This window comes from Somniosus microcephalus, chromosome 7, assembly GCF_052327205.1.
Source record: "Somniosus microcephalus isolate GS21.2 chromosome 7, FLI_Smic_1.0, whole genome shotgun sequence".
Taxonomy (NCBI): Eukaryota; Metazoa; Chordata; class Chondrichthyes; order Squaliformes; family Somniosidae; genus Somniosus; species Somniosus microcephalus.
In genome coordinates, this window is record NC_140993.1 from 123,416,138 (window position 1) to 123,432,892 (window position 16,755).

Genomic DNA, 16,755 nt, shown 5'->3' on the forward strand with positions numbered 1-16,755 from the left:
CAGCAGTTTCTGTTTCAAACCCAGGGCTGAAGTTCAAGTGGCACAACAACGGATTGTCCCCATTCCTGCACCCTCCACCGTTCACCTCACTGTAAAAGAGAATTTCACGGACTTGCAGCGATTCGCGCGCATTTTGGTTATGTTATTCCCCCGCTCCCCGAACACCTCACCAAGATTCTAAAAGCCGTTATAGTTTCACAGAAGCATTTCTACACACTGGAGCAGAAGACATTAGAGATAGGGAAAGACATATTGGACATAGTCACCCCACCATGGTGGGACCTGTTCACTAATATAGAGATCCCGGCCTGGATTAGAATAGCATCCCACATCCTAGTAGTGTGTCAGGTTTTAATTGTAATATTTTTACTGTTCGTGCATTGCAAGAGAGGCAAACGCCTCCAGAGGCACGAGAACACAGGAGAATGGAGAGAACGCTATGTACGAGTGGGGGAAGAGGACACCCCAGTTTAAGCTGCTAAGTATTAAAAGTTAAAGCGTCCCTCCACTCTTGATTTTTAGTTACTGCATGATTTAAGTGTGTGAATACTGTTGTGTTATAGCCATTGATAAGTTTTTTTTTGATTAATAAAAGGTGTATGCAGGTGGTGCAAGGGGCATTGGCCCCTTCACATCTGAAAGATGAATGTGTTATAGTTTAAGATAATACTGCCTATGAGTGTCCAATTGTACACAAGGTAATTCTTCTGAAATGGGAACTGCATGTGTCGTGGGGGTCATAGATAGTAAATTACCAGGAATGTTTGGATGTGAGGAATCAGGGAAAATTTGCTCACCAAGGATTATTGATACTTTAAGCAAGCTATCAGTATCACAGGGGGGACTGTAAGATTCAAAATTTTCAGTAATTTAATCACGCAACAAAACAGGGTTAATAAAACAGTTTTATTGACCAAAAGAAGCTTGTAGAGAAAAACCTTTGATAAAAAGGGCATACAAAATGGCCGCTGGACCTCGTGATCAGTTTCTGGGACCATTTGATTTCTGTTACTGCAAGCCAGACAGGCTTGTGGATTGAGGACAGTAAGCCCGCGAAAGCCAGTATCGGGAAAACGAAACTCAGGGAACTGAGCATACATATTAATTGGATTCTAAGTACAAGACAGTTTCAGGTAACAGGATGGGGCCCATCAAGAAATGGGCGGACTTTTGAATGAACACTTAAACCCATTTACTGTACAAAGGAAAAACCGTTTAACAGCCATCAAGGGCAATCTCCAGACCGATCAATATACGAACTGAGTTACGGTGACAAAGTAAAAGACATTATCGGCCAGGAAGGCCAGTTAAGCTATCACCGGCTCCCGTTGTAAGACAAAGCACCCCTGCAGAGATTTCTGCCCGCCAAAAATATTACAAAGACTGGACTATGATTTGGCGGGAGATAAGACTGTCCCAACAAGGTATAACTGTGGATTGAAAGGTCCATCAGGGCTGGACTTCGGGGCTTCACTTCGGTTTTCATTTCTTCAACGCTTGGGAGTACGCTTCGGCGCTTCGCTTCAGATTCACGTTTCGGGACGGACTCTTCGGTTAAGGCAGCGTGGTCGGTGTTCGGCCAGGCAAGGCTCGGCCACAACGGGAAGACGACGAGGGTGGCCCGGGTACTTTTGTCAGGAGATCATCGACGACCCAGGCCGAAGGAGAAGACACCCTCAGGAAAACCGACGAGCCAGGCCGGAGGGAGAAATAAAAGGACACTCCGGGCCTAGCACTCCCGTGCCTCAACATCCCATTCTCAGCTTTCCAGTAATGGACTTTCCCATGTGTATCCGGTTCTTCAACAACTTTTAACTGATCCATCCATGATGAGCGCTCATCAAGGCTGTATCTGCTGCTGCACCGCGTAAGAAAAACAAGCTGCGCCAGAAGTTTCCAAATCCACGTGACGACGGAAAGCGGTGCCAAAAAGGCTGCGAACCCCCCCTTTCGCGATTCTGAGAGTGGTGAGCATGATCCCGAGTTCCTCAAGTCGAAACTTAAGCTAGGTCTAGGGGAGGGGGTGAAGGGTAATCGTAATGTGTTTTCCCTTTTACGATGTGCCGTGTGTTCCCCATTTCCATAGAGTTAAGTTTATAGATATGTGCATGCTTGTAGTTACTTTAATCTGTGCTTATGACATGTATTTTATAATGCTGCAAACTGTTTAATAATAAAAGCATCCATTTCGTGCTATTCAACCTGGTCTATTGAGTTTTTCTCTGCACTACAGTTCCCTGCACCTAAGTCCAAGGTCTAGAACCGTAGGGAAGAGTGGGTCGAACCACTCAAGGGTAATTATTGCACGAAGCCTGGTAGGAGACCAGAACGGGCAAGAGAAACCCCCTACAATAGATAGATTTTTGGACTCTAGAGGAATTAAGGGATATGGTGATAGGGCAGGAAAGTGGTATTGAGGTCGAAGATCAGCCATGATCTCATTGAATGGCAGAGCAGGCTCGAGGGGCCTATGGCCTACTTCTGCTCTTCATTTTTATGTTCTTATGTTCTTAACTTCAGGAGCCTGGAGGATCGATAAAGGCTGCCCCTTATTGGTGTAACAAGGCTGCCATCTCTTTGGTCTGAATCCACCAATAAGGAAGGCATCTCTTAATCCTTCAAACCGATGAAGCTCAAAACACTGAAGCCAATGAGAGAAGAAAATTGCAAACTAGCGCATCAATTAATTTCATTTCAATTTCAAAAACAGCTCTGCAGACTGGATATTAGGAGCATATGAGCTGAATCTGATTTGCAACCATGTATTCAACACTCTTGCTATAGTGCACAAATAATTAATTTACAATAAATTCAACTAGAATGATTGCTTAATGAGCCCATTATTTGCTCAGCTTCTTATGGCAAATTCTTGGTATGACACAGCGTCTTGTCATAATATGCAAGCCACCTGCTAGTATAATCCAATGCACCAAACATTTAGTGATACTGCTGCAGAACCTCTCAGCCCTAAAAGGTCCTAGTTTTTATACCTTTAAGTTTTTGAAGATAGAGCTATTAACCAATCATCATCAAAGGAAGAATGGCACAATCTTAAATCATAATATGGTGAAAGCGATCCCATGGAATGTTAATAAACAAGTAAACACACATTGTCTGGGGTCTGAGCTGTCCTTATGCACACTAGCCAGACATTCTAAAGATGAAACAACATTGAAAATGCATTTATTGTCAGACATCAATTAACTAACCAACATCATGTGAACTGATCTCCAAGCACAGAAATATACTAATTGATAGAAAATGCTAAATTTGTACTGCTGTGAACAGATTATTACCTTTGAAATAGCATTAACTAATTATATTAGTTGTGATGAAGCAATAGAAACCTTTTGAAACATGAACCATCAAACCATCAAAATAAAACCTTTAATGCCATAATGGGCTGAATATCACTCCGTCCACTGGAGGAGGGTCGGAGTGGAAGTTCTGCCCACTGCCCTAAATCTGCCATGAGTCTGACCCGTCTTCTTACTCACACACAGCAGGCTCCTGGCAGAATCTCCAAAAAGAGCACTGGACCCTTCCATCCCTGCTCCAGGGATGACTGCCACTCCTCTCCTGCCAGAAGTCGAAGGCAGCAAAAGCAGCCGAGTTGTCAGGACCTCTGCCATCATTTACATGGAGTGGTGAATAGGTGGCCGGCAGCCTTCCCTGCTGTCTCAGGAGGATTAAAAAACAGATTGGGATGGGAAGAAATGATAGGCCTTGATTTCCCTGCACTTCCCTGCACTCCACTGCCCAAATTTTCAAAATCCATCTTAGTAAGTATACTTTTCATACTTTAAAAATAAATCAGCACACATTTCCCAATTTGTAACACTCCTTTTTGAGCCTATAATCATCACTCAACAATGGAAAACCATACCTACCTTGTACAATGATGGATGCTGAGGATTGGATGGAATCTTGATTGTTACTGGCATGACAGATGAACTGGCCGTGGTCCTGGAGGGTGACGTTCTGAATAAATAGGCCACCTGAGGAAGTGGTGGTGTACCTGGAATGCATGGGGAGCAGCTCTCCGTTCCCTTTGGTCCATGTAACCCGGGGCTGGGGATGCCCAATGGCACTGCACTCCAGAGTGATACTTGATCCGACTAGAACCTCAGTGTTTTGTGGCTGAATCACAAAACTGGGCTTGGCTAGAGCAGAAAATTGTGGCACATTAAAACACTCATTTTAAATATTCTATACTTTGATTGATTAACATTCCTTAACTGCCAAACTAGGTAGACTAGGTGTACAGTATTTTAGGGTTAACGTGTAAGGGGTGGATTCTTATCTTCACAGCAGGGCCCTACTGATATAAATCTGCCTTAACGCCGACCCTTATGTTGGGGTCATTTGGAATAGAAAATTCTGCAAGTGATTCAGCGGGACCATTGCTGGAGCACCAGAAGAGATGGCCGGCCAATTAAATGGGGATTCTAAATGAGCTTCAAAGAGGACAACAACATGCTTTTTAGGCTTCAGCCATGATTCAAGCTCCTCTTGAATCAAATTTGGGGACTTACTCTCATTGCCTCAGAGTCTATCTCCACCTTTCTTCTGGCTGTCCCTGGCGGTAAGGAGAGAAATCGGATTGAAACCCGAGACCCACATCACCCACTGGCATTTACATGCAGCAAGTGGGAATGGGGCAGATCACAGCCATTCCAGTAGGGACAGGGGGAGGGAAATTGATGTCCAGGCGGAAGCATGGTGGGTTTTGTTTGATGCCTCCCATTTCCATCCCACCAATTTTGGGTGGAACAGCAATGGAATATCCAGCTCTTGAGAGTCCCTATCACATATTCCTTTTAGACTACACCAGGCCAGTTAAAATTATCAGAAGCAATCTCTGTGCTTTTGGGATGATTATCAGTATCATCCATAAATATGTCCCTTAAAGCACAACTAAAATAACTTTCAAAATAGCACTGTCTTTATGAAAGCATGTTTGCTAATCATCTCCCATTATTTTACAAACACAATAACATCAATCACATTGGAACATGACATTGCATTACTTATGTGCTCTCTTATTGTGATGACAAAAATGATACAATAAACTGCTTGGTATTTTCCAACCCCAAACAGAAAAAAGCTTGAAAAAAATTTCTTGAAGAAACTGATAGTTTAAAGAGAATGTGATCAGTCAGCAATTACTTTCTATTCATTGTTCCTTTTAATATGGGCCTATTGAAGATCCAAGAAATTAGATGCCATCAAATTTGAAAAACATTGCCTCACCTAAAACTTCCCAAGTCTGATTCACCTTTTTAAAGTTATACAAATTGTATTACTTTGATATGAAAACACTCTGGTATTCAAAAAAGACATCATCATTTATATTCCACAAAAATCAGACTTGTAAGCAGATGAAACAGAACTTTAAAGAGATGAGGGCAGGATTGGGCATGACTGTAAGGCTTCACATGGGAGAACAGCCCACCATAATTCGCTTACACTTTCCTCCCCCTTTAATTAAAACGTGTTCCACCTATGCTTTAATTAAACAGGAAAGAAAGAGTAAAGAAAGTACTTTTAATTCTAAGTTCAGCAGGCTTCAAAAGTTGGAACAGCATCACAGGCCACCCCAATCCAGCTACTCACAACATAAACTACTTGCGTCTTCAGGAGAGCTGTCATATCAAACATTCACAATATTCGATATTAACTTTGCTTCTCATTTTTATATTTAAATTCAAATATTAGTGCCAATATGTCAACAATTTTTCTTGAAGCAACCTCAATCATGTGAATTTTACACTGAAATTCAGACTTGTACTGTAATTGTATTTTATGCTCTATCTGAACAAATGGTCACATTTTAAGAGCACAATGTAATCTGACAGTAAACTGTGGGCTGTGTGATAGCATGCAGTTATAATGCATTTTAGTGCATTACATGTTTTAGGTCTGTGGACACTCCTGGAATCAAGAGTATGCCCATACTGTCAAATATCCAATTATACAATACTGTAACAATAGGAGCCCTGTGATCTAACCTGGACTTATTTACCATTAATTTCTATGGTGTTCTCTTGATTGTCCACCATACCTTCAACAGAAAATCTGTGGAATCCACAGAAAAATGGTGTAAATTCCATTTAAGCTGTTTCTCAGAAGTTTCCACAGATCTTCCACCAGAGTTATGCCAGACAACCAGGAGGACCACCGAGGAAATTCATCCCGCTTTTCTTTTACACGTGCCCTCACATGTGTTCCTCCAGTTTATCTAAAGGCAGAATAAAACAATTTGGTGAGATGAGGCTAGAAGTGAAACATAAATTGCTTTATTTTGTAGACCGCATGTGAACGAATAGAGTAACTAACAGATGTAATCAAATCTCACTTTGATTCAACTGCTGTTATTCCCAATATAAATAAGGGCATCCTGCCTTAATGGACCTGGGTGAGATGATTGACCCACATTGCATCAGTTACAATAGACTGTAAGCTGTGATGTTCTGCAAACTAGCTCATTTGGCTTTAATGCACATCTTCAATGCCTGCAACCTATGGCTTTATTTTAAAATTAGTGCAAAAGTCACTTTATTTTAAAACAGGCACTAATTTAATCTAAAATCCTTTCCATAAGGAAAGAAAAAAATTAATGATCCCAAAACGTGATACAAAGTACAACTTTTTCACAATTCAACATAAAACTGCTGTGAGAATAGGACAACAAGCAAGAAAACATTGGACAAATAAAACAGGAAAGAAATAAAGAACACACTAATGTGGATGATTTCTTACTTGGAGTACCAAAGTATCGGAGTAAAACGCCTTGGGTTGTGGCCTCTCCCACTACATTTTTGGCCATGCACTGGTATGTCCCCTGGTCAGATTCCTGTGTGTTCTGGATCATTAAGGTACCATCATCTAGTAAATTCAGACGAATGTCATTCTTCATGTGTAATTCATTGCTAGAATAAAATAGAGATGTAAACAGTCAAAACTAATTGAAGGAATGGCTGTATTACATCTTTGTGAACTCTTCTGCTTAACTTTGGGTAAAACACAAATATCAGGGGAAAGAATTTCTCTGGTTGCTGTGTGTGTAGCAAAATTGTAAATATATTGAACCAAAAATCTGTGGCTGTTTTGGTACATTCCCAGTGTAACTTCAGTGGAAGTAGATTGGAAAGGCAAGAAAGTGAGCCAGGATCAAGATACACCTTGGCACAAAAAAAAAAAAATTTTGGGGTGGGGGGGGCCGCAGGTTGGAACCCATATGCCTAAATGGTGAGGCCTGAGGCGCCCCTGATATTGGAAGTTGGGCATCAGCCAGCAAAGTGTAAACAAAGATTGGGACAATGCTAGCATTGTAGCTACCCTCAGGCAAATGAGGGCCTGGGAGGGAGAAACGGAGGCCGGGGAGGTGGGTGCGGGAATCCAAAGCTTGGGGGGAGGGGGTCATCAGAGGCAGTGTCAGGTCGGGAGATCAGAGGCCAGAGAGGGGGATCAGAGGCTGGAGTGGGGGATCGGAGGCTGGAGAGGGGGATCAGAGGCTGGAGTGGGGGATCGGAGGCTGGAGAGGGGGATCGGAGGCTGGAGTGGGGGATCGGAGGCTGGAGAGGGGGATCGGAGGCTGGAGTGGGGGATCGGAGGCTGGAGAGGGGGATCAGAGGCTGGAGAGGGGGATCAGAGGCTGGAGAGGGGGATCAGAGGCTGGAGAGGGGGATCGGAGGCTGGAGAGGGGGATCAGAGGCTGGAGTGGGGGATCGGAGGCTGGAGAGGGGGATCGGAGGCTGGAGTGGGGGATCGGAGGCTGGAGAGGGGGATCAGAGGTTGGAGAGGGGGATCGGAGGTTGGAGAGGGAATATCAGAAGCTGCGTCTGGAGGGAAATCAGAAGCCAGGTCAGGGGTAGTGGCAGTGATCGGGGGTGGGTGAGCAGCGGCCCATGTTCTTTGAATGTGGGGTCCGGAGGAGCATTCCTGCTCCTTCTACTTCCGCATTCAAGTAAGTGCATTTCAAAAACTTACCTTTTTGGTAGCAGGAATTCCTACGGTCTGGTTTTACTGAGTGTAGCCGGCGCTGGCATTCACCCCATAACTAAGATGTTGGTTTTTAAAGGAGAAATGTGTTCTTCTGAATTACCACATAGAATCATAGACATTTACGGCAAGAAGGAGGTCATTCGACCCATCGTGTCTGTGCCAGCCGAATCCTACTTTCCAGCTCTTGGTCCGTAGCCTTGTAGGTTATGGCATTTCAAGTGGATATCCAAGTACAGTGCTTTTTAAATGTGATGAGCGTTTCTGCCTCTACCACTCTTTCAGGCATATTTTTAATTTAATTTAATTCTAAATATTCTAAAGGGAGATACCTAAACTTCTAGTGGTATTTCTCAGTGGTCTTTTATTATATTACTTTATATTTTAGAACTGATGGCAGCACGGTGGCATAGTGGTTAGCACTGTTGCCTCACAGCACCAGGGACCCGGGTTCAAATCCGGCCTCGGGTGACTGTCTGTGTGGAGTTTGCACATTCTCCCGGTGTTTGCGTGGGTTTTCTCCGGGTGCTCCGGTTTCCTCCCACAGTCCAAAGATGTGTGGGTTAGGTTGATTGGCCATGATAAAAATTGACCCTTAGTGTTAGGGGGGATTAAATATGTGGGGTTACGAGGTTACGGGGATAGGGCTTGGGTGGGATGGCTGTCGGTGTAGGGACCGGGTGCTAGGGTTTGGATGATCAGCCATGATCTCGTTGAATGGCGGAGCAGGCTCGAAGGGCTGAATGGCCTACTCCTGCTCCTATCTTCTATGTTTCTATGTAAAGCAGAAATGCTGCATAGAATTCTCCCCTCACGTGGCATTGTGATGCCTTCCTATATTGACAAAAATTGATAAAAGGGAATTGAAGAAATACATGAAGGGGAAAAATTAACTGGGCTATAGAGAAAGAGCAGGGCAATGGATCTAATTGGATAGCTCTTTCAAAGAGTCAGCACAGACATGATGGGCTGAGTAGCCTCCTTCTGTGCTGTAAGATTCAGTGATTCTATGACGTCATGAATCAGAACAATAGAAGTCTGTGCTTCCCGGTCATGATGTCATTAGAACTGAACTTTATGATGTCACTTAAGGAAGAGTGCTATCTGACATTTAATTCCAAACTCTTTCTAATGAGCAGATCAACATTGTAACAGTATAAATATGGATGGCAGTGATGTCAGTCAGATCAGACACGTTCACCTATAATTTCTGCAAGGGTTCTCCTGACCTCCTGCCTTAATTTTGCCAGAAGATCGGTGGAAACCCCAGAAAAATGGCATAAAAAGTGAATACACTACCCTCTTATATCATTGAACAGTGTAAAGATATCTTCATAGGATTAAAAGTACACGGCTTCCATTATGGTATTGCTGGGAGAATTCATAGGACATGGCATAAGTGTCAGTTGTGCCCAGAGCCTTGATATCTCTTCCTTTCTAAAGTGGTTATGTAGCAGAAAACAAAGAGGAATGCTCCACCACGGAGTTATGGCCCATGGGTTGTAAAAACATGCTGCTGGTTAAATTTCACACTCTGCAATCAAAAAGATCGGCTTGTCCCTAACTCCTCTAATGCGGGGTGACATCCTTGCACTCTCACTAATGAGTTAATTAAACTTAATCACTGTATATGTGTGCTGTTGAATTATATTAGTATCACATATTAAGTAAGAAAATCTAACCTTTTTTTTCAAAACTAAACAAGCTGACAAATAAAGTGACTAAATGAGAATTTCTATGATTTATTTTCTTAAATGCAGTGGAACAAACAGTTCATTAGTCTCTTTACCAGACTAGACCATGAAAAAAGTTGACTGGAGAAATTTGACTCTTTGGAAATTAAATACATGCACAGTGGCTATGAAGAACCCTCGTGAGGTTAAATGAGAACAGAATGATAAATGGAGAGACTCCCTCTGGACATTTCATAATCAGATAACATGCTGTCCATGCAGAAGAAAATGAATCAGCTTATGTGGTCCCACTTCCTATAATTTGTCATGACGATGGCTTTATGATCACATTGACATTATATAGGTTTTTGTAAGTTTCTTTAGGAAACAATTATGAAGTTGTGAGTTTAATTAATGGACCATTCACTCATTATGAATGGCATTAACTCATTTTGATTTGAAAATGCAATCTGCTGTACTTTAATATCTTTATATTCTTAAAAAAAAGTAACATATGTTTAAGTGCATTGGTTCAGGGGAAGCAGTCAAGTTCTTAAGAGAGCTTGTAAAGGCAAATGAGGATCATTACGGATGCATACATGATGCTGTATATTGGAAGTAAAAATGGGAGCTACATGTACTGCATGGGTGGGACATTGGGACGTTAGTTGACTTATAATTCACCATGTCCAAACAGTGTGAACCTTCAATTATCTAATGTCATTTAATGTATTTTCCAGTATTTCGGAATAGATATATACATATATATATTCTGATGTCTATACTGTTTCATATGGAAGAATAGACCCATCAAGCTGGACAGAAAACTATATCAGTGAATCATGTGCACTGCAGTAATCTATTACTAACAGAATAATATACTTGTCTCTTACTACACCTTTTTCAGGCTAGAAATTACTGTTTGTGATACGAGCATGATGTTCCTTTGTCCATTGCTTTAATGGAGGCATTGGCCCATTTAAAACTCAGTTAAAATAGCAAACAGATGCATGTCATACAAACACATTAGAAGATGTTCTCTAATATTGCCAGCAGTAATTTCAAGGCTTTGGCCTCAAAATGAAGCAGTGATATATAATATGGTATATTGTATAAAAAAATAGCTCTTCACTGCAGTAACTGCCACAGAGTCTAGCAATATTCATTAGAAGATGCCTTGTGTGATTTCCCATTGGAACTAAGGCCTTAGCCTCTGAAACTGAAGCGTAGAAGTGCTCAGCATACTTATAATACATGCTGCCAAAAAAATCTCATATTCTCCCAAGTGCAGCATCATTGGTCATGTTCACTCTAAAATTTCGTTGTTGTGCGGGGCTAGTTTTTTCAATGCGGGTACCTATAAATTTTTTGCGCGGGTGGATTGGCCATGACAGGTAAATAAAGCCTTAAAAAAGGGCAATAACATTTTGTGTTTTATAAATAGGGGCACAGAATACAAGAGAAAAAGGTGATGACAAACGTGCAATAATATATGCAGTTTTAAATACATCTTTATAGAAATCAAAGCCATAGAGAGCATTTAGTGTGAATCACCAAAACAATACCAGAGATGAAAAACAATACTAATGAGGAAAGACTTGAGATATTGGGACTATTTCCACAGGAGCAGATAAAGCTAAGAGGAGATTTAGTAGGAGTTTGATAGGGTAGGTTAGATTTATCCTAGAATCCTAAAAGTGAGACGAAGGAAGGGATTTTTGAGGCATTGTCGATCATTATGAAGAAGTCACTGGACACTGGGGAGTTGCTAGTGAATTGGAAACAAGCTAATATGGTGCCCTTATTCATAAAGGGTTCTAAACAGACACAGAAAAATAGACCCATTAGTCTTACTTCAATTCCAAGCAAAATAATGGAATTGATTATCAGAAGTAAACTTGAGGATCATCTTAATAATAAAAACATGTAAACAGCAATCAACATGGATTCAAAAGGCTAAGTGTATGTATATACCTTTAAGGGGGGAACTATATTTTACAGCTCATGTATACTGCAGTACCGGCAGTGACCACACCTGTATATAGCACTGAGTAGTAATCTGTACAGATCAGTTCCACTGTGAGCCACGTTGAGTAAACACCTGTTGTACCGTTCTCCTGCAGTCTGTGTCTTATTATACACGGACACAACATTGGCGACAAGGCAAGTTTGAACCTACCTGCAACTCTGCATCACCTCCCGGGGATTCGTTCCTGGAGATCAGTGGATTGGAGGTCAAGGCCAGAGACTTGGGCGTCGACCAAGGGCAACCGCCCAGTCATCCAGCAGAGACTCGAGAATTGCGGGGGAGGCTGTCGAGAGCCAGGTTTGGCTTTCCAGTAGAGGTGGTCCAGCGAAACGGGCTGGCAACAGGTAGTGCGCAGACCCTTCCCGGACAGTGGCGGGCTAGAGCCCGACCGAGCGTCACAGCAAAGGGCCGAGCAGCGTCGACGGGGGAGAGAGAGAGGGCAGAGCGCACAGGGCGCAGCCGGTGTTCAGGGGCTGAGCAGCGTCGAAGAGAGGGAGAGAGAGACGCACAGAAACCCGCGAGGCGCCGCCATTGCCACGAGGACCGCCGAGAGCGGCGTTGGCAGCAGTGCAGGAGAAGCGCGCAAAACCTACAGGGCGCCGCCATTGCCACGAGAACCGCCGGGAGCGGTGTTGGCAGCAACAGGGGAGGAAGGAAAGCGCGGGAGACGCCATTTTAAGCCATTGGGAGACGCCATTTTAAACCACACCCAAAATGCCAAAGAGTGGCAGTATCACCGCATTTGACAATGAAGTCAAAGATTGGACTACATATGTCAAACGAATAGAGGTATACTGCAAGGCAAATGAGGTGGCAGATGACAAGAAAGCGTCGGTATTGTTAAATTTAATGGGTGCAAAGACGTATGGTTTATTACGAAATCTAGTAACCCCAACGAAGCCAATGGAAAAGAGTTTTGAAGACATAGTAACGATACTACAGGAATATTTAAACCCCACACCGCTGCTGATAGCAGAAAGATTCAAGTTTCACAAATGGAACCAGCATAAGGATGAAAGCAATGCTGATTATTTAACAGAACTGCGCAAACTATCGAAACACTGCCAGTTTGGAGCGGGACTGGCAGATACCTTAAGGGACAAGTTTGTGTGTGGGCTTCAAAGTGAAGGAACCCAGAAACGGCTTTTATCTGAAAAGGACCTTACGCTGGAAAAGGCTTTCAGCATTGCGGTATCATATGAAGCAGCAGCACGGGGCGCTGCAGGGATACAACAGAGACCGCAAGAATATGGCACAAACGAAATGTCATATGCAACAGAGAAGTGCTATCGCTGCGGCAGAACAACACATGACCACAATGAGTGCTGGTTCAAAGACAAAGTGTGCAGACAGTGTGGAAAAGTAGGACACATAGCATGAGTCTGCAGGTCGGGAAAGAAAACCAGCAATAAGAAACCTACCAAAGAAAAGTACAAGAAGGTACATAAGATGACGGAGAATAGTTCAGATGAACAAAAGAGTGATAACGACTCCGAAAGCAGGGAACTGAGTTGTCTGAAACTACATAATGTGATCACAACAGAGGATCACCGAACCATTTGGGTCACTCTCAAGATAGCAGGCGGCCAGGTAAAGATGGAATTGGACACAGGATCAGCCCTAACAGTCATAAACCGACGGGACTACGAGCGGCTATTCTCACACATACCCTTGAGAGACACAAAAATTATTTTGAAGACGTACACGGGGCAAAAAGTCTACCCCAAAGGAAAAATAAGGGTGACTGTTATATATAACGGTAAGGAAACACCAAAACTAGACCTGTATGTATTGCAAGATGGAGGACCACCATTACTGGGATGTGAATGGATCCGGAAAATACAACTGGATTGGCGTTCGATACAGACACTGACTGGCTGACAAAAAGGATGACGACGTCACACCTGGGCGACTGTCAAAGATACCAACTGACGCGAAAGAAGTGTTCCAGCAAGGACTCGGAACACTAAAAGGCATGACAGCGACGATTAAAATTGAACAAAATGCAAGCCCAAAATTTTTTAAGGCCACCCAGCCGTCGAAGCAGAGCTGGAGAGTCTGGAACGTTCAGGCGTACTGTCCAAGGTAGACTGGAGCGAGTGGGCTACACCCATCGTCCCTGTGATGAAAAAGTCGTTCAGCAGCACGCCTGGGGAACCAAGGAACGTTTGCATCTGTGGGGACTTTAAGGTAACAGTGAACCCAGTCCTTCACACCGTACAATATCCACTTCCGCGGATTGAAGATATTTTCGCCTCGCTATCTGGAGGGAAACGCTTCACTAAGATTGATCTGGCCCAGGCGTATCTGCAAATGGAGGTAGAAGAAGCATCAAAAAAATACCTCACAATCAACACCCATAAAGGTCTCTACCAATACAACTGGCTGGTATTCGGGGTAGCATCAGCTCCGGCTATTTGGCAGAGGGCAATGGAAAAGTCCTGCAAGGGATCCCAGGGACCCAGTATTATTTGGACGACATCCTGGTCACGGGCGAAAATGACAGTGATCACCTTGCCAACCTGGAGCAGGTGCTCACTAGATTGCAGGAATATGGGCTCCGAGCTAACCGCCCCAAATGCGAGTTTTTTAGAAAACAGGTCTCGTATTGTGGCCACGTTATCGATAAAGAGGGGTTACATAAGACCCCAGAGAAGATTGAGGCAGTAGTCAAGGCTCCAGCACCGGAAAATGTGTCACAACTGAGGTCATTCCTCGGGCTGGTAAACTACTACCATAAGTTCTTGCCAAATTTGTCTACAATACTACACCCACTGAACACCCTACTGCAAACTGGGGTGCCATGGAAGTGGAGTGATGAATGTAGACGAGCTTTCCAGAAGAGCAAAACACGAATCACATCGAAAGAGGTATTGGTCCATTACAACCCGGCATTACCAATTCGGTTGGCGTGTCATGCGTCACCCTACGGCATTGGAGTGGTGCTGTCGCACAAATTCTCGGATGGCTCAGAGAGGCCAATAGCCTTTGCGTCACGATCACTAACCTCAGCCGAGCGTAACGATGCCCAGATTGACAGGGAGGCCCTCAGCCTAGTGTGGGGAGTGAAAAAGTTCAATCACTATCTGCACGGGCAGAAATTAACCTTGCTGACTGATTACCAGCCTCTTGTCTCCATTTTAATCTGAAGAAGGGTGTTCCGGTGATGACTGCGCAACGACTACAAAGATGGTCACTTTTTCTAGGGGCGCACCATTATGAGATTGAATATAAGGGCACGAAACAGCATGGAAATGCTGATGGGCTATCACGCCTGCCACTGCCTACTGCAGAGGAAGCACCAGCAGTGGATCCTGTTGAAGCATTCCATTCGACTATACTTGAATACCTACCGGTAACTAACGCTTGTATCGAAAAGGAAATCCGAAATGACCCGGCACTGTCTCGGGTATATGATTTGACGGTGAAGGGATGGCCAGCACATGGCAACTCACTGTTGCCAGCATTCTGGACAAGGAGAGAACAGCTGTCAGTGTGCCAGGGGACCTTGATGTGTGGATCCCGAGTGGTAATTCCACCCAAGTTAAGGGATAGAGTGCTCAATGAGCTTCATGAGGGTCATCTGGGAGGGGTAAAAATGAAAAGCCTAGCCAGGGCTTATGTGTGGTGGCCGGGAATCGATAAAAAAATCGAGGACCTGACCAAGAGCTGCTCAGGATGCCAGAAAGTCCAAAATGCACCACCACAGGCCACTCTACACCCATGGGAGTGGCCCTCATCTCCATGACAACGGGTGCATATTGATTTTGCTGGTCCATTCATGGACTCAATGTTTTTAATAGCCGTGGATGCGCACTCGAAATGGCCTGAGGTCATCAAAATGTCCTCCACCACCATGGAGAAAACTATTGCAGTCCTACGGACCATTTTTGCCAGGAATGGCTTGCCAGAACAGATTTGCTCCGACAACGGACCACAGTTTGTGTCCGAAGAGTTCCGGAAGTGTCACGTCCGTGTAATAATAAGAAAAGGACTGCAGAGAATGGTACAACAGATGTTTACTCAACGTGGTTTAAAATACAACTGAAACAACAGATTAATTCTCAGCATTATATACAGGTGTGGTCACTGCCGGTACTACAGTATACATGAGCTGTAGAAAGTAGTTCCCCCCTTAAAGGTACATACATTACAATTCCGCCCCTTTTAGATTAACAGTACCATAACAATCATTTAACAATTAAATATCAAACGAATTACAATTAACACTTTTAACATGCAACATTAGCTGAAAATAGTCTATTTATAAATTCAGTCTTTGGGGAGGCTTCCTGATCTTTCTGGATAGCGCCTTTCCCGAGTGTCTTGCTCTTGGTGCGGAGGCGATTCTGGCCCCCTGTCGTCAGTTGGTTCATCCGCTTCTGATGCTACTGTTTCTGGGGTAGATGCTACCTGTACGTCGGGTTCATCACCAGTTACGTATGGGCGAGGCATGGGGTTGACTCGTTCTTGTGACTCTAGGATCTGGTCAGCATGGCATCTCACGATGCTCTCCCCAACGTCCACTGTGTACATTAGTGGTCCCTGCCATGTGCATATCGTTCCTGGTTGCCATTTCTCTGTTCGGTAGTCGCGGGCCAAGACTGGTTGCCCTACATTGAAGCTCCTTGTCGGCTTCTCATTGATGTGCTGGAATTGCTTTCTCTAAACATCTCTTCGTACATTTGGTGTGAGCAAATCCAGACGAGATCTCAACCTTTGGTTAAAGAACATCATGGCCGGGGCCTGGTTGGTGACTGCATGTGTCGCATTTCTGTAGGCTAACAGGAAATTGTCCACCTTATGCTGCAGTGGAATGTCGTCATCGCACATGGCCCTTACAGCCTTTTTAAAGGTTTGTACGAACCTCTCAGCCAAGCCATTTGTGGCTGGATGATACGGGGCAGATGTGTAATGCCTTACCCCATTCCTTTTCATAAATCTTCGAAACTCTTCGGACACAAACTGTGGTCCGTTATCAGAGCAAATCTGCTCTGGCAAGCCATTCCTGGCAAAAATGGTCCGTAGGACTGCAATAGTTTTCTCCGT

General features: G+C 43.8%; 1 protein-coding gene across 1 annotated transcript in view; it reads right to left on the reverse strand.

The window, feature by feature from the left end:
- Positions 1-16,755, reverse strand: part of LOC147114870 (peroxidasin homolog) — a 1,146,739-nt gene that overhangs the window by 430,997 nt on the left and 698,987 nt on the right. The window contains exons 9-10 of the mRNA XM_085992898.1: positions 6,763-6,932; positions 3,891-4,163 (exon numbers count right to left, since the gene is read on the reverse strand). Coding sequence (XP_085849024.1) covers positions 3,891-4,163; positions 6,763-6,932 — 443 coding nt within the window. The remainder of the gene's footprint in view (positions 1-3,890; positions 4,164-6,762; positions 6,933-16,755) is intronic.